Source organism: Lynx canadensis, chromosome C1, assembly GCF_007474595.2.
Source record: "Lynx canadensis isolate LIC74 chromosome C1, mLynCan4.pri.v2, whole genome shotgun sequence".
Taxonomy (NCBI): Eukaryota; Metazoa; Chordata; class Mammalia; order Carnivora; family Felidae; genus Lynx; species Lynx canadensis.
In genome coordinates, this window is record NC_044310.1 from 104,984,831 (window position 1) to 105,002,226 (window position 17,396).

A 17,396-nucleotide genomic window follows, 5' to 3' on the forward strand; every position below is an offset into this window, starting at 1 on the left:
GGGAGTTTGACCCTGTCTCCATCTCTTTCATCCTGGGGTGCTGGGGAAGCAGAAAGAGGGCGGCCCTGGCCTCCCCCTGGGAGGGGCGCTCCTGGGGTAGCTGTTCTGTCCCCTACCCAGGATTCCTTAGTGCCCAGTTTCCCCAGCCCAGTTCAGCAGGTGTACTGCTCCACAGTAGGCAGCATGCAGACAGAGGACTTGAACCGAAAAGGCAGGTCTCAACATCTCTTACTCCACGAGTCTCAGAATCCATTTCTCTGGGGATCATAAGAATGCTCTCCTCCCCTCACCCCAGTTCTCCTCAGTCCTCTCAGAAGGCTTCAGGGTGAATTTGGGAGGAGTGGCTGCCAGGCCAGAGGAGGAGCAGCCGGGACTGAGTCATGGCAGGAAATAGGAGGGAGGGAGTGATCCCCAGATAGCTGAATAAAAGGAGAAGGAGCCAGCCCCAAGGTTCACAACAGCGGTAACAGCAACCGGAGAAGCAGGCCCCAGCAGCCCAGCCCTTCAGATCCAGATCTACCCGAGACGACCCACCTCCTGGGTGCCACTGACCAGTCCTTGCCCCAGGATGGGGACCATGCACAGAGCAGCCTTGGTCTTGGCCTGTCTGGCTGTTGCTTCTGTAGCCTCCTCTGAGGGAGGTGAGTTGGGGTTGGAGGCAGCATTGGGCAGAGGCCCTGGCCAGTGTGGGCCTGGTGCCTGGGTCCAGCCATCCTCTGAATGGCTCATCACCAGAAGGGTGATTGTCCACTTGGCCTTGGTCCAAGGTGGGCCTGGGTACTGGAGCCGAGGCTTTAACCAGGGAGGGGAGCAGGTGCACAGAGGGAGAGTTTCCTAGAGCTTGCTGCCGGAAGACATAAAACTGGAATAAAATGGACAATTCAGTGGGTGGCTAGACTCCCAGAGTGAGGGGATCTGCCTCAGTAAGATGTATATATGGGGCCTGTCAGGCAGGGGAGAGAGAAAGAATGGGGCCCCCTGGCTACTCAAAACTGATTTGCTGACCCAGAGAGCCTGGACTGCTTCCCTGCCTGGTTAGGAGAGGAGTGGAGAGGGTGTCCGTCCACAGGGGACCAGACACACTCTATCTAGCACACACATAATCTGCTGGATGCTGGACAAAGTGCTAGCAAGGGAAACTGTTGAGTGCCACAGATCTGGTCTGTATCTGGAAGGCCCGTCTGTTCCTCCCAGGTGCTAGTCTTTGGTGACTGCACATCAGCTATAGGCGATACCTTTCCCTGCAGCTGTGGGGCAGTTTGCCTCAGGGGTTTTGAATCATCCCAGTCCCCAGGTCCTAAACTGAAACCTAAGCTAAGGAGGATCTGGGACCAGCTGAAGGAGAGGCACTTAAACTTCAGTGTGGGCTTCTTATGAGAAGGCCCACAGATGTTTAAAGGGCCTAGAGGAGGTAAACAGATGAGACCCCAACTAGTTCAAAGTTGGGACTTGCTCCTGTAGAAAACTAGAGAAGCATCAGAGCTGAGAGGCTGAGAGGAGGAGAACTCAGGAGCCCTGAGGAAGAGACACTGACAGATTAGGGTTTCCACCACCCCATTCCTCCCACCCCAGCCCCATGTCACATTCCCTTCAAGCCTGGACTCAGGAAACCCAAGGCTTTGAGCCTGGTGGAGGTGAGGCTGTCAGAATATCATGGCTTTCTCAGAACCCAATCAGTCACACCTAGGTGGGTTTGGGGAGGGGGGGTGTGGATTGATTAGGGGACATGGGACAGGAGCAGTACGGAAAGGCTTCTGGTGTCTTGGTCATCTTGCCTACACCCTTGATGTCTACTGTCCCTGCATCTTGCGCTTGGGGCCAAGAAAGGGCTCCTCAGATCCACCCTGACTCCCCCCTCTTCTTTCAGACTTCAAGGCTCAAGGGCAGAGGGAGCTGGGGCCAGAACCCCTCACCTATCACATTCAAGAAGGTGAGAGTTTGGGTGAGCAGCATAGGATTGGGGGGGGGAGGGGAAGGAGAAACTGTCCACTCTATCTCCCCTCTTACCTCTAGTTGGCTATGCAGCACCCCCCTCCCCACCCCAGACCCGAGCCCTCCCCATGGATCACCCTGACACCCCTCAGCCTGGCTTTCACTTTGAGGGACAGAGTGAAGGTAAGTCCACTATGCACCCTTCTCAGTTACCCACTCCCTCCACCCCCACCCCCACCCCCCCCACCCACCCCCCCCCCCCCCCCCCCGCCCCAGGTTGCTGGTTGTGCTTACTTCCCGTTCTTCAGATGGGGAGGGGTGAGGAGGCCCTGCCCATTCCTCATTCCTCACTCTGGTTACAAGGCTGGGGGGGGGCGGGGGGGGGCGGGGGGGGGGGCACTCACATACTCCTCCTTCTGTAGTACAGCCCCCTCCCGCTCAGGAAGCCAACCCTGCCCAAGAGGAGGAGCTGCCCCCTCCCCAACTCCCCATGGGAAAGAAAGGTGAGTGCTTGCCCATCCCCCTCCTCCCCCTGCCACTACAATCGTGCTGCCATCAGTCTGACCCTTGCTTCTTTGTGCCCTCACTCCTGTCTTGCAGTGGAGTCCCCTCTCCCTCAGGAAGCCATCCCCCTCCAAGAAGAGCTGCCCCCTCACCAGGCCCCTGTTGAACAGAAGGAAAGTAAGTGACTCCCTCTCCTCTTCACCCTCCCCACTGATGCGCGTGGGCTTTGGGGGCTCTGCCACTCACTCGCTGTATAACCTTGGGTAAGTTATCTCCCCAAGCCTTAGTTTCCTCATCTGGGAAAATGGGGAAACAAGACCTCTTTTATAAAGTTATGAGATTAAGTGGCATAAAAGGCGCATTTTGTTTTCTCTTGTGTCTGTACTGACTTCCTCTTTATGAGTGGCAACTGGCCACGTCCCCCTCTTCTAGTCCATCCCAACATGGCTTCTGTTTACACATCTGCTTCCACCCTAGTAGACCCACCTTTCCCACATCAGGAGGAAATGACCTTCCCATCTAAGCAGAGAGAGGGTGAGTGACAGCTCTGGTCTGTCCGTGCCCCTGATTTAGTGCTCAGGGCCCTGGGGTGGGAAGCCTGAAGCTTGGGAGGCAGCACAGGGGAGCAGGTCTGACTTGTGGGGACTGTAAGAGTGACACCTTTCATGCCCCACTTCTCTTCCCTTTCCATCAGCCATTCTGAAGGTAAAAGCCACAAGTTTATGTCTGTGTCTTTCCCCCTGTATCCTCCCAACCCTTTCTCCTCAACCCCAAGTTCTTTCAGTCCTCCCAGCTCATCCAGACTTTCTCTATTCCTCTACTCGTTCTCCTTCCCTGTTTTCCCTATTCTAGAAAAGCCTTTCATGGAACATAGCCCCCCAGAGCCTGAGTCTTGGAATCCAGCCCTGCACTGCCAACAGGGCCGGTCCCCAGGGGGCTGGGGCCACCGGCTGGACGGCTTCCCCCCTGGGCGACCTTCTCCAGACAATCTGGACCAGATCTGCCTTCCTACTCGCCAGCATGTGATGTACGGCCCTTGGAACCTACCACATTCTGGCTACTCCCACCTTACTCGCCAGGGTGAGACCCTCAATTTAGTGGAGACTGGATATTCCCGCTGCTGCCGCTGTCACAGCCATGCACACCGCTTGGACTGTGCAAAACTTGTGGTAGGTGTTAGGCTCTTGGTGCTGGGACTTGTCCTTTAACCTCCAGACAGTGTGTGTGTATGTGTGTGTGTGTGAAGGACTAGAGGCCTCGGCCTTGGCACGTAGGAACCCCAGGTCCCTTTTGTTGGCCCTACCATGGGCCTCCTTAGTGTGCTGGAAGGGCAGAGAACAGCCTCTGCTTCTTTCTTATCTACCTGCCCAGGGTCCTTTTCTGGAGCCTGGGAGGAGGACAGGAATGTGGACAATGGGCTGCTGGGCTGATCCATCCCTCTTGCTCTAGTGGGAGAACGCAATGATCCGATTCTGTGAGGCCGAGTTCTCGGTCAAGACCCGACCCCACTGGTGCTGCAACCGGCAGGGGGAGGCTCGATTCTCCTGCTTCCAGGAGGAAGCTCCCCGGCCGCACTACCAGCTCCGGGCCTGCCCCAACCACCAGCCTGGTATTTCCTCGGGCCCCGAGATGCCTTTCCCCCCTGGGGTACCCACTCTGGACAACATCAAGAACATCTGCCACCTAAGACGCTTCCGTTCTGTGCCACGCAACCTCCCAGCTACTGACCCCATCCAAAGACAGCTGCAGGCATTGATCCGGCTAGAAGGGGAGTTCCAGCGCTGCTGCCGGCAGGGGAGCAACCACACCTGTATGTGGAAGGCTGTAAGTGGGCGTCCCAGCCCCCCAAGAGCCTGTCTGCCTGCCCACCCATCTCCGACCTCTGATCCTGCCGGTCCAACCATCCGTGTACCTCCCCACTATGAGCTCGTCTGCCCGTTCGTCTGCTTGCAAGTGTCCATCCATCCACTGTCTTCGTCATCTGCGTCTGTTCATCCTAAGCCTTCATCCTGCACTCCTGGCCTCGTCCACCCGCGATCCCACACATGCACCCGTGTGCCATCCATCCGTCCAGCTCTGGCCTCACCTGACCCCCTCGTCTACCACTCCAGCTCATCTCCTGTGGCCCGTGCCAAGCCTCATTTGTGCTTCCATCCCTTCCTCCTTCCCAACACCATACATCCATGCCCTCTGGTTCTTTGTCCTTCCCTTTCGGCACCTGTGGCCGGAAGTCCCTCATCTCATAGTGTAGGGCAGTAGAGGGTCAGAAGAGAAGGGGCCGAGTGTCCAGACTTCTGACTTCCCTCTCTCTGGCCCACAGTGGGAGGATGCCCTTGATGGATACTGTTATCGGGAACAGTCTGTAAAGACCCACCACCACTCGTGTTGCCACTATCCTCCTAGCCCTGCCCGTGATGAGTGCTTTGCCCGTCGGGCTCCCTACCCCAACTATGACCGAGACATCTTGACCCTTGACCTCAGCCGAGTTACCCCCAACCTCATGGGCCATCTCTGTGGAAACGGAAGAGTTCTCACCAAGCAGTGAGTCTTGCCCGGTTCTTCCCTCTCTTCCCTTCCCCCAAACCTTCCTTCTGGGGCATCCTCTGGGGGCACTCTTGGTAAGAGCAAAACCATGGTCTCCAAGCACCATTTTGGTGCCTAGGGATGCATAAAGACCCTGACCCTTGCCTCTTTCCCACCAACATAGTAAACAGATTCCTGGGCTAATCCGGAACATGACTGCCCACTGCTGTGACCTGCCATTTCCAGAACAGGCCTGCTGTGCTGAGGAGGAGGTGAGTGAGGTCAGCAGGGCGGTCATAGTCTCCAAAGGAAAGCAGGGGAGGGGAGACAGAGGGCTAGCACTGCAGGCCACCCCTTCTCTTTAGTACCTCACACCCCCCGCCCACAGAAATAGAGGACTAGTGGGGAAGATCTTTTTCTTGGTTCCAGAAGTCTTCATTCTTTTTTTTTTTTTTTAATGTTCATTTATGGTTGAGAGAGAGAGAGAGAGAGAGAATGAGCAGGGGAGGGGCAGAGAGTGAGGGAGACACAGAATCTGAAGCAGGCTCCAGGCTCCGAGCTATCAGCCCAGAGCCTGACGTGGGACTTGAACTCACGAACTGTGAGATCATGACCTGAGCTGAAGTTGGACGCTTAACCCACTAAGCCACCTGGGCACCCCCCAGAAGTCTTCATTCTGACCTGATCTGCTCCCTACCTCTAAGTTCTTATTATGCCTTCTCTGGGCCCCAAGCTTTAGGCATTTCCAGATGTGCACATATGTCTGTCACAAGGAATCTAGGTGTACAAGGCAGCCTTGCACCCTCTCTGGCCCCAGGAAGGGATCCAGGGAGACAAGCCGAGAGCAAGGGGACTTTGAACACCCAAGTATTGATGCTTGACCTCCATCCAACACCTCCTTCCCCATCATCTCTGCTTTACTTTTCTCCTTCATCAGAAATCAGCCTTCATTGAGGACCTGTGTGGCCCCCGACGTAACTTCTGGCGAGACTCTGCTTTCTGCTGTAACCTGAGTCCTGGAGATGACCAGACCAACTGCTTCAACACTTACTATCTGAGGAATGTGGCTCTAGTGGCTGGAGACACTGGGGATGCCAAGGGCCAGGGGGAGCAAGGCCAACGCCGGGAAGAAATATCAGCCCCACCCCCTGAGCCCAAGGAAGAGTGAGTCACCCAGAGCCTCAGAGGATCAGATTGGGGGAACCCCACCCTCCTTGAACATTCATTACAGTAAACACCTCTTGGATTTGCCATCCTCATTGTCTTTAACGTCTCACATACAAACACACCCTTCTAAGCCTGGTAGGATTTTCTTCAGTGACTGGCCCCAGAGGCCCACTGTCCTGCCCCCATTGACTGAGCAGAACCATTCCACAGGCTATGATGGTACCATAACTCAACAGCTTAACTTCACTATTTGTCATCTTGAATTCATTAACATATTTGAACAACAGTGTCACCTTGTTAGCTAGCTATCATCATTTAAAGGCAAAAGATATGGTTTCATGTCTTGGGTAAGCCCCCAAAGTGCCATAACCCAGCCCTACATTTTAAAATCTTCACTCTTGGAGTCCATACTTTGATTCATTCCATATCCATTTACTGAACGCCTACCAATGTACACTATGCTAGACGTGGGGGATACACATCCAGAAAACACTGCCCCTTCCATCAAGTTGCTCATAACCCAGGAGCCTAACAGGTGTGTTAAGTTGTGTTGCAGGGGGCTGCCAGATAGCCTGGTCCGAGGTGGGAGTAGGGCTGAGGGCTGTATGTATATACTGGGGAAAGCCTCTGAGCGGGGGAGGTCGGAGTAGTAGTATAAGGTGCAGGGGGCAGGTAAGTCTCAGGCAGGACAGCTCAGGCAGAGAAGCACTAAGGCTGAGAGGGCCTGAGGCTTTGGTGGTCTCCCTTCCAGATGTGGCTGGAATGATAAGCAGGAGGTCATCACAAATGTCTCCTCCGCAAGGGTTTAAAAGTGCATCTTGGCACCTCTGCCCACGAAGGCACTGGCGGTTTCAAGCAGGGTTCAGGGTTCAGATCTGCCTTTTGCAGCGTCTGGTAGGCAGCCAGCCTGGCAGGAACCCGGAAGTCCAGTTAGGAGAGTATCGCGCCCACGCCTGAGGGGAGGGGCAGGACTCTTCAGCCCTCGGAGGCTGCCCCCAAGAAACAGGAGCTGGAAGAATCAGAAAGAAGACTCGTATCTATCTCGTGGGGACAAGTCTCCAGAAAGCGGGACTTCCCTGGTCCCAGTTATGACTGTGGGGGTGAGGCAAGGACCGCCGTCCTGCCCCAACTAGGAACAAGCTGAACCCCAGCAGCTCCCAAACAGACACCTGCCTCTCGGTTCTCCCCAGCCTCTTATTTATTTACGTTGCCGGATGGCTGTTTCTAACGAAGCAGCGTCTTGGCAGCTCCCTGTCCTTCAGCACCACGCTCAACCAGCGAGAGAGGTCGGCACCTCGTCCCACTCCTGCGCGGGCAACCGGGGCCTAGGGCTTGGGTCACGTGTTCAGAGAACGTCTCCGCGCCTGCGCGAGCGGCCGGCGGATGTCCAGAGATCCTCCCGAAAGCCGCTGGGACCCGGGGCCTGAGCCAGGTAAGGCCGGGCCCAGTCCTCCGCTCACCCCGCCCGCGCGTGGCTCCGCCTAGGTTGGGATCAGGAAGGGGGCGGGTCCGCCGGCAGGGACGTCTCCAAAGGGCTGTGTCCCTTCGTGAGCTTCCCGGAGGTGCTTTACGGCTGCGTTTGCAAAGCGCAGCGCCAAGTACTGGAGGGCGAGTCAGAAAGGTAGGATCGCCCTCCCCACCCCTACAAGGTTACAGTCTACAGGATGGACAGGGAGGGAACCGGGAACGCGATAGTAAGCCGCGGTAATGAAAGACCATCAGGCTCTAAATAGATTGCAGGCTTCGTGAGCTGAGAGTTAAAAGAAGTAATTCTCTCTGGGGATCAGGGTAGGTGGTTGTGGATTGAGCTCAGAAGCATGGATAGGATTGATGTTAGTTACCAAGAAAAAGGGAAAGTGTTCACATTTACGGCACTTAGTTATATAGATAAACTATTAAAGTATAATTTATTAAGCTCAGGGCAGTGGATAAAGGAGCCAGAGCCCCTAACTACTTGTTGGGGCCGTTGAAGGCTTCAAGAAGGAATTCAAGCTTGGGTAGGATTTTGCAGGAAGAGAAGGGGAGAGTGTACAAAGCCCTGGATGTATGCAGAGTTCCGCTGAAGTAAACAGAGTGTCCGTTTTGTGTCAGGTAGAGTATTCTTAGGTGGTGAGACTAAGTATTCTGGCCATAAAGAAGACCAAAGCACTGCCCTCAAGGATTTTTATCTCTGTGGAGACTTGAATATTTAATGATTAGATGTATTCTCAGGATTCTCTGGGAGTCTCCTAGCTTTCAGGGACGTCTTCGCGGAGGCGGCAATAAAGCAGAAAGTGTGATTGGTATATTTGAAGAGCCAGTAAGTAGTAAAAATGATGTGGGTGGGTAACTGGGCAGGAGATTGTAAATTTAAGGGTAGTCATACTTTCTGGCAGATCTTGAAGGACTATGGAAGTCATGCCAATCTGGGTATAAGCAACTGTAAAATATTGCAAAAGAAAAGTGATGTGAACAGACTTTTTAAAAAGATAAATTAGATGGACAGATGAATAGATAAGCTAGAGAAAGGATAGCGATGGGGACCAGTTCAGAGGTTGAAATTGTAGCTCATTAATATCAGTCAAATGAGAAATTTTGAGATCCAGAGCTTTAATGGTACAGGGAGAGGACATCTGTTAGAGATATTTAAAAGATGAGAGTGAAAGAACCTGCCTGCTGCCAGAGATACCCTAAATTTGAGATTTGGGTAACTGTAAGGTAAGATGTACAGGAGGAGGAGGAGCAGGGTTTCCAGGAGGAGGACGATGAGTTCAGTTTTGGGGTCTTCAGTGGTTGGTGTCCTTAGTGAAAGAATCTTTAGAAGGTAGATGTTAGGGGCACCCGGGTGGCTCAGTCGGTTGAGCATCAGACTCTTGATTTCTGCTCAGGTCATGATCTCACTATCGTGAGATCGAGCCCTGAGTCAGGCTCTGCATGGAGCCTGCTTGAGATTCTCTTTCTCTCTCCCTCTGCCCTTCCCATGCGCATGCGTGCACAACTCTGTCTCTCTAAGATGACTGACTGACTGAATGAATGAATAAATAAATAAATATATAAATAAATAACATTTTTAAAAAGAAGGAAGATATTAAAAGCTGCATTCTAGAGGCACCTGGCTGGGTCAATCAGAAGAGCCTGTGACTCTTGATCTCTCGGTTGTGAGTTCAAGTCCCACATTGGGTGTAGAGATTATAAATAAGTAAGCAACCTTTTTTTTTTACAAGGCCTAATTCTAGGGAATTGAGTATGAATGGGAGGTGAAGAGGGGGAGGCAGCATGTGCAGCCTGCTTTTTGAATGTGCTTCTGTCCTCTAGACCAGTAGCCTACAAGACATGACACTTGGAAGTCTCTTAGATCCCACACATTCAGCTTATTCAATGTGGGAAGATATAAAAAAGAAAATGTAGCAGTAAGTGTGTTGTAGAACCTATATGGTAGCTATATGGGTGTTCACTATACAGTCTGTCAACTTTTCTGCAGTTTTGAAGTTTTTCATAAAATATTGGGAAAGATAATATCTCTACCCTCCAACTCTTCCTACCCCAGTGGGCCCCATCTCAGTAAACAGAACCACCATCTATTCAGTTGTTTAGGCAAGAGACCTGGGAATCACTTTCCTTCTCCCTTCTATTCCAGGCAGTCACCAAATCTCCTAAATAGCTCTTAAATCTGTCAACAGTGCGGGTGCCTGGGTGGCTCAGTCAGTTAAGCTTCTGACTTCAGCTCAGGTCATGGTCTTGCAGTCTGTGAGTTCAAGCCCTGCATAGGGCCCTGTGCTGACAGTTCAGAGCCAGGAGCCTGCTTCAGATTCTGTGTCTCCCTCTCTCTCTGCCCCTTCCCTGCTCATGCTCTGGCTGTCTCAAAAATGAATAAATGTTGGGGCGCCTGGGTGGCTCAGTCGGTTAAGCGTCCGACTTCAGCTCAGGTCACGATCTCGCGGTCCGTGAGTTCGAGCCCCGCGTCGGGCTCTGTGCTGACAGCTCAGAGCCTGGAGCCCATTTCACATTCTGTGTCTCCCTCTCTCTCTGCCCCTCCCCCGTTCATGCTCTGTTTCTCTCTCTCTGTCTCAAAAATAAACGTTAAAAAAAAAATTAAAAAAAAATGAATAAATGTTAAGAAAAAAAAAAGTTTAAATCCATCAACAATGGAGTTGTACCTTATACCAAATTTAGGTTCTAAAAGCAGTACATAAGGCAGAAGTTACATAGTGAACATAACCTTTGGAAATCCCTTAAATCACTCAGAAGATACAGTGGCCATATTCTTATGTGCACAACTCTGTACACAAAATGTATATATAAGTATATATGTACATAGTAAGGTACAGTATGTGATAAGGGTATATAATATAACATTAAGGTATTTTTAACTTCATAAAAAAAGGGAGATTGGGGCACTTTGGTAGCTCACTTGGTTGAGCACCGACTTTGGCCTAGGTCATGATCTCAGTTTTGAGCCCCACCGCGGATTCTGTGCTGACAGCTCAGAGCCTAGAGCCTGGAGCCCGCTTCAAATTCTGTCCCCCCACCTCTCTCTGCCCCTCCCCCTCTCATGCTCTGTCTCTGTCTCTCAAAAATAAATTAAAATGTATAAAAAATTATTTTAAAAGTCCCCTTTTATTCCTAGTTTGCTAAGAGTTTTGTTTTGGTTTGTTTTTAAAAATTGTTAATTTCTAGCCCCAATATGAGGCTCGAACTCAACCCTGAGATCAAGAGTTGGACACTCTACCAACTGAGCCAGCCAGGCACACTCACTAAGAGTTTTGTATCATAAATATATGTCAAATTGTATTAAATATTTTCCCTGCAGCTATGGGGAGGATGCATGATTTTTCTTGTTTGGTTTGTTAATATGGTAAATTCATTAATTGATTTTTTTTTAAGTTAAACTTAGCTTGTATTACTAAAATAATAATAAACACAACTTGGACATGATGTGTCATTCGTTTTTATATATTGCTGGATTCAACTTCCTACTGTATGTTTTAGAATTTTTGTATCATTTTTCATGAATGGGATTTACCTGTGTTTATCTTCCTCATACTGCCTTTATCAGTTTTTAGTAACAAGATGACATATTTCGTGGTTTTTATGAGGTGGTCAGTTAGATGCAGCCACAGAAGAGACAGAACGGGGGCAGGGGGGAACTCACAGGTCCTAGAAACAGGAGACACAAAGCCATTTTTGTAGATTAAAAAAAAAAACAAAAAACAAAAAACAAAAAACTTTCACATTGGAAAGATACCAAAGTCAGGAGGCAGAAGGGATGTGAGAAGGTTTAGGCTACAGACTTTATTGGGGTTTCTGGGGAAAAGGCAAGGCAGGGAAGGGTTTAGCACTGACTAGTTGGAATAATTTTGACCAGCTTTGGATTAGAGGGCTGGTCCCTAGCTGCCTGGCACCTAGCCCTGGGATGATTAAGGCAGAGGAGTATTGCCTCCTGGAGTGAAAAAGGCAGGACAGAGGAGGGACAGCTCTGGGATGATGCTCTCAGCTGGGCCATCTCTTAAGAATTGTCTCTCAGGGCGCCTGGGTGGTCAGTGGGTTAAGCATCTGACTCTTGATTTCAGCTCAGGTCACGGTCGGACTCTGTGCTGACAGCATAGGGCCTCCTTGGGATTCTCTGTCTCCCTCTCTTTCTGGCTCTCCCCTGCTCACGCTCTCTCTTTCAAAAATAAACATTAAAGAGAAGAAGAAGAAGAATTGTCTCTCCCAAGCCGGAAAAAATTCTTCTAGAATGTCAAAACGTAGTAATATATAGAAAGTTTTACGTTATTTAAACTGGTGCATTATCTAGTTGAATCCGTGGAACAGGTGAGCTCAGGGTCCTCCTATTCCATCTTCCCTTTCTTCAAAAGTTTTAAAAATATATTTTATATTTTATACAAAAATTAATAATTTTTTATAAATATTAAATGTAAAAACATATTTACAATATATTGTATTGGGCTCAAAATAAGTTGGCGAAAGTAATTACTACTTTTCTCTGAAAGGGTTTGCACAATACTGACCTCATTGTCTTCTGTAAATATTTGATAGTTTGATAGAAGTTGCTGAGGAAGCCATGTGGGACGGGGAAAATTTTAAACTGGTGGTAAATTCATTTAAGTTACTGGTCTTTTCAGAATTCCTATTTTTTCCTTGGGTATTTTATAAATTGTCTTTTTCCCCCTCGGGGATGTATCCATTCCATAAAAATTTTCCAGTGCTTTAGTGTCAAGTTCCTAATATCCTCTTGGTTTCTTCTGAAGGTCTGCAGGGACTATAGTAATGCCCTGTTTTTCATTTTCATTCCTTACAGGGTTCATTTGTGTCTTCTCTCTCTCTCTCTCTCTGTCTCTCCCTTTGTTTTCTTTTTCATTTGACCAAAGGTTGATCAGTTTCATTAGTCTTCTCATAGTACCAGCTTATTTTATTTTTATTCTATTGTGTGTAATGTATGCTTTCAATTATCTTTATTATTCCCTTATTTCCAATTTCATCAAGTTTAACTTGCTGTTTTTCTACTTTTTGATGCATCTAAGTTCATTAATTTTCAAATTTTCTTCTTTTCTGATTTAACTATGTAAGGCTATAAATTTCCATCAATAGCTTGTAACCCACAACCTTTGATATGTGATATTTTTTAATTCTTTATTTCAGGCTTTGTAATTTAATTCTGATTTCTTCTTTGATTCATGAGTTATTTAGAAGCATATTATTTTATTTCCAAACATCTGGGGTTTTTTAGCTGTCCTTTTGTTTCTGATGTCTAACATAATTGTGTCGTGCCTAACAAATGAACTCTGGATGATTTTAACCCTTTGGATTTGTTGAAACTCGCTTTATGGCTTAGTATATGGTCACTTATAAATACTTTGTGTGTGTTTGAAAAGAATGTGTATTTTTGCAGTTTTTCAGATATAGTATTCTTCAACGTTTATTTATTTTTGGGACAGAGAGAGACAGGGGAGGGGCAGAGAGAGAGGGAGACACAGAATCGGAAACAGGCTCCAGGCTCCGAGCCATCAGCCCAGAGCCTGACGCGGGGCTCGAACTCACGGACTGCGAGATCGTGACCTGGCTGAAGTCGGACGCTTAACCGACTGCGCCACCCAGGCGCCCCCCAGATATAGTATTCTTTATATTTGTTTGGTACATATAGTTAATAATATTATTCAAATCTTCTAAATCTTTACTGATTTTCTTATCTATTGAAAGAGTATGTGAAAATCTCTACTATGATCAGGTATTTGTTTACTTTAGTTTTTGCTTTAAATACATTGAGATCATGTTATTGGGTACAAAAAAATTAGAATTATTATATATTCCTGGTAAATTGAACCCTTGAACTTTTTGTTTCTTAAACCATTGAACCTTTTTATAATTATGAAGTATCTTTATCTTTAGTAAAGAGCATAACAGTTGGATCTAAAAAAAAAAAAAAAAGTCCTGGGACACCTGGGTGGCTCAGTTGGTTGAGCATCTGACTTCAGCTCAGGTCATGATCTTACAGTTCGTGAGTTTGAGCCCTGTATCAGGCTCTGTGCTGACAGCTTAGAGCCTGGAACCTGTTTTGGATTCTGTGTCTCCCTCCCTCTCTGCCCCTCCCCTGCTCACACAGTCTCTCTCCATTTCTTTCTTCCTTCCTTCCTTCCTTCCTTCCTTCCTTCCTTCCTTCCTTCCTTCCTTCCTTCCTTCCTCCCTCCCTCCCTCCCTCCCTCCCTCCCTCCCTCCCTGGGATGTAATTCGCTTACCATATAACTCACTCATTTAAAGTATACAGCTAGGAGTGCCTGACTGGCTCAGTTGGTAGAACATGCAGGTCTTGATCTCAGGATTGTGAGTGCGAGCCCCACATTGAATGTAAAATAAAAAAAAGTAAAATAAATAAATAAATAAATAAATAAATAAATAAATAAAGTATACAATTAAATGGGTTTTTAAATTTTTAAAATGTTTTTATTTTTTTTTTAATTTTTTTTTCAACGTTTTTATTTATTTTTGGGACAGAGGGAGACAGAGCATGAACGGGGAAGGGGCAGAGAGAGAGGGAGACACAGAATCGGAAACAGGCTCCAGGCTCTGAGCCATCAGCCCAGAGCCTGACGCGGGGCTCGAACTCCTGGACCGCGAGATCGTGACCTGGCTGAAGTCGGACGCTTAACCGACTGCGCCACCCAGGCGCCCCAATGTTTTTATTATTTTTAACATTTATTTATTTTTGGGACAGAGAGAGACAGAGCATGAACGGGGGAGGGGCAGAGAGAGAGGGAGACACAGAATCCGAAGCAGGCTCCAGGCTCTGAGCTGTCAGCACAGAGCCCGATGCGGGGCTCGAACTCACAAACAGTGAGATCGTGACCTGAGCCAAAGTTGGATACTTAACCAACTGAGCCACCCAGGCGTCCCTAAGTGGGTTTTTAGTATATTCACAAAAGTTGTGCAACCATTGCCACAAATTTTAGAACATTTTTATCATCCCAGAAACAGACCCTTTATCATTTAGATGTCACCTTCATTCCCCGTATCTACCCCCCAGCCCCTGCCTGTCACCCTTCAGTGACCATTAATCTACTTTCTGTTCTTATAGATCTTTTCCTATTCTGTCAATTCCACGTAAAAAGAATCATTCAATATGTCGCCTTTTATGTCTACCTCCTTTTACTTAGCGTATTTTCAAAGTCCATCCATATTGCAGCATATATCAGCACTTCGTTCCTTTTTATGGCTGAATAGTACTCCGTTGTGTGGGTATAACACATTTTATCCATTCAATGGCTAATGGACGTTTCAGTTCCATTTTTTTTTTCTATTCTACCATGAATATTCATGTACAAGTTTTTATGAGAACAAATGTTATCATTTCTCTTGGGTCATACCTAGGGGCAGAATTTTGGGGTCATAGAGTGATCCTATGTTTAACCTTTGAGGAACTACCAAATTGTTTTCCAAAGTGACTGTACTGTTTTACATTCCCAGCAGCAGTATGTGAGGTTCCAGATTTCCACATCCTCATCAACCTCGCTATTAACTGTCTTTTCTTATTTTAGCATTCTGGTGGGTGTGAGATGAAGTACTTTTCATTGTAGTTTTGATTTGCATTTCCCTACTGGCTAATGATGGATGTTGAGCATCTTTCTAAGTGTTTATTCGCCATTTATATGTCTTCTTTGTTTGTTGTTTTAATTGTTTTAATGTTTCTTTATTTATTTTGAGAGAGAGAGCACTAGCAGGGGAGGGGCAGAGAGAGGGAGAGAAAAAAATCCCAAGCAGGCTCCTTGCTGCCAGCGTGGAGCCCGATGCAGTGCTTGGTCTCACTACCATGAGATCATGACCTGAGCTGAAATCAAGACTCAGATGCTCAACCCACTGAGCCACCCAGGGGCCCCTGTGTGTCTTCTTTGGATTAATGTCTATTCAAATCCTTTGCCCATTACTTAACTGGTTATTTGTCTTTTTACTACTGAATTGTAAGAGTTCTTTATATATTCTCATTAAAAGTCCTTTATCATATATATGATTTGCAAACATTTTCTCCTACTCTGTGGATTGTCTTTTCACTTATTTGTTTTAAGTAAACTCTACCCCCAATGTGGGGCTTGAACTCATGACCCCAAGATCAAGAGTTGCATGTTCTACTAACTGAGCCAGCCAGGTGCCCTTGCGTTTTCACTTTCTTGATGGTATCCTTAGAAGCACAAAAGTTTTAAATTTCATATAGTCTAATCTATTTTTTCTTTAGTTGTTTATGCTTTTGGTGTTATATCTAGAAAACCATTGCCTAACCTGAGGTCACAAAGATTTATTCCTGTGATTGTTTTCTTCTAAGAATTTTATATTTTTAGGTCTTTGTCCCATTTAGAGCTGATTTTTATATATCACATGAGGTAGGGGTCCACTTTTATTTATTTGTATGTGGATATACAATTGTCCCAGAATTGTTTATTGAAAAGACTTTTGTCCCTATTGAATTTTTGGCACCATGTTGAAAATCAATTGACCATAAATGTGAGGTTTTATTCTGGACTCTGAATTCTGTTCCACTGACCTGTTTACCCTTATGCCATTACCACACTGTCTTGATTCCTGTAGCTTTGGAGTAAGCTTTGAAATCAAGAAGTGTGGGTCCTTTGAATGTTGTGGCTTTTAATTTTTTTAAATGTTTATTTATTTTTGTAAGAGAGAGAGCAAGCAGGGGAGGGGCAGAGAGAGAGAGTGAGAGAGAGAGAATCCGAAGCGGGCTTCATGCCCAACACAGGGCTCTAACTCACAGACCATGAGATCATAACCTGAGCTGAAGTTGAATGCTTAATCTACTGAGCCACCAAGGCACCCCTGTTGTGACCTTTAAAGGTAATTTGTCTGTTTTATTCTGACCGCTTTTACTATTTTCTCCTTGTCTTTGCTTTTCTGCAGTTTCACTAATGTGTAAGGCAGTGAATTTTGTATTTATCCTGCTTAGGATTTGTTGGATTCTTAAATGTATGATTTAATGTGTTTCATCAACTCTGGAAATTTTTGAGCCATTGTTTCATCAATTATTGCCTATGTCCATTCTTTCCTTTCCTTTCGGACTCTGCTTAGACCTTTTCATTGTGATATCATGTCTCTTACCCGCCCCTCTGCATTTTCTTTTTTTCCCATTATGCATCATTCTTGGTATTTCCTTCTGACCTGTATTCCAGTTCATTAATTTTTCCTTTACTATTTCTAATCTGCTGGTAAAATTCTTTCAGTTCTTAATTTTGGTTATTGTAGTTTTAAGTTCCAGAATTTACATTGTTCCCCCTGTTTAACATTTGTAATATCATTTTTTTAAATTTTTTTTTAACATTTATTTATTTTTGAGACAGAGAGAGAGAGAGCATGAACAGGGGAGGGTCAGAGGAAGAGGGAGACATAGAATCTGAAACAGGCTCCAGGCTCTGAGCTGTCAGCACAGAGCCTGACGCGGGGCTCGAACCCACAGACCGCGAGATCGTGACCTGAGCCGAAGTCAGACGCTTAACCGACTGAGCCACCCAGGCGCCCCTGTAATATCATTTTTTAAAGTTCCTATTTCCCAGCCAAATTTTCCATTCTTGGATTTTATTGTTTTGTAATCTGTGCTGATCATTTCAATATCTGGAGACCCTATGAGTCTACTACTATGACCTGTTGTACCTACTGTTCTTATTCATGCTGTCTGATGTCCTTGGGTTATCTTTGTGTACTGGACATTGTTTTTGAAAGTTATTTATAGAAATACCTTGAGGCTCAAGATAATAGTGTCTTTCTCTAAAAAGAACTTATTATTTACCAGCTCTTGA

General features: G+C 47.1%; 1 protein-coding gene across 2 annotated transcripts; it reads left to right on the plus strand.

Annotated features, from left to right (window-relative positions):
* Window positions 1-440: 440 nt before the first annotated feature.
* On the plus strand, window positions 441-6,212 carry ECM1 (extracellular matrix protein 1). Of its 2 annotated transcripts, XM_030324473.1 has the most exons (11): window positions 441-641; window positions 1,868-1,930; window positions 2,014-2,115; window positions 2,355-2,435; window positions 2,533-2,613; window positions 2,914-2,970; window positions 3,289-3,605; window positions 3,886-4,260; window positions 4,757-4,977; window positions 5,144-5,231; window positions 5,897-6,212. In XM_030324473.1, the coding sequence occupies exons 1-11, from the start codon at window positions 569-571 to the stop codon at window positions 6,125-6,127; spliced, it is 1,689 nt and encodes a 562-aa protein (XP_030180333.1). In that variant the 5' UTR covers window positions 441-568; the 3' UTR covers window positions 6,128-6,212. The 2 variants fall into 2 exon arrangements, with proteins under 2 accessions (XP_030180333.1, XP_030180334.1); XM_030324474.1 differs by lacking the exon at window positions 2,914-2,970.
* Window positions 6,213-17,396: the final 11,184 nt, after the last annotated feature.

What these genes read in the sequence shown, in the direction of transcription:
- ECM1 (XM_030324473.1), top strand. Translation starts at nt 569, where the DNA reads ATGGGGACCATGCACAGAGCAGCCTTGGTCTTGGCCTGTCTGGCTGTT. An exon ending in CACCTATCACATTCAAGAAG is followed by an intron (nt 1,931 to 2,013) that starts GTGAGAGTTTGG and finishes TCTTACCTCTAG; the next exon opens with TTGGCTATGCAGCACCCCCC. An exon ending in CCCTGTTGAACAGAAGGAAA is followed by an intron (nt 2,614 to 2,913) that starts GTAAGTGACTCC and finishes CTTCCACCCTAG; the next exon opens with TAGACCCACCTTTCCCACAT.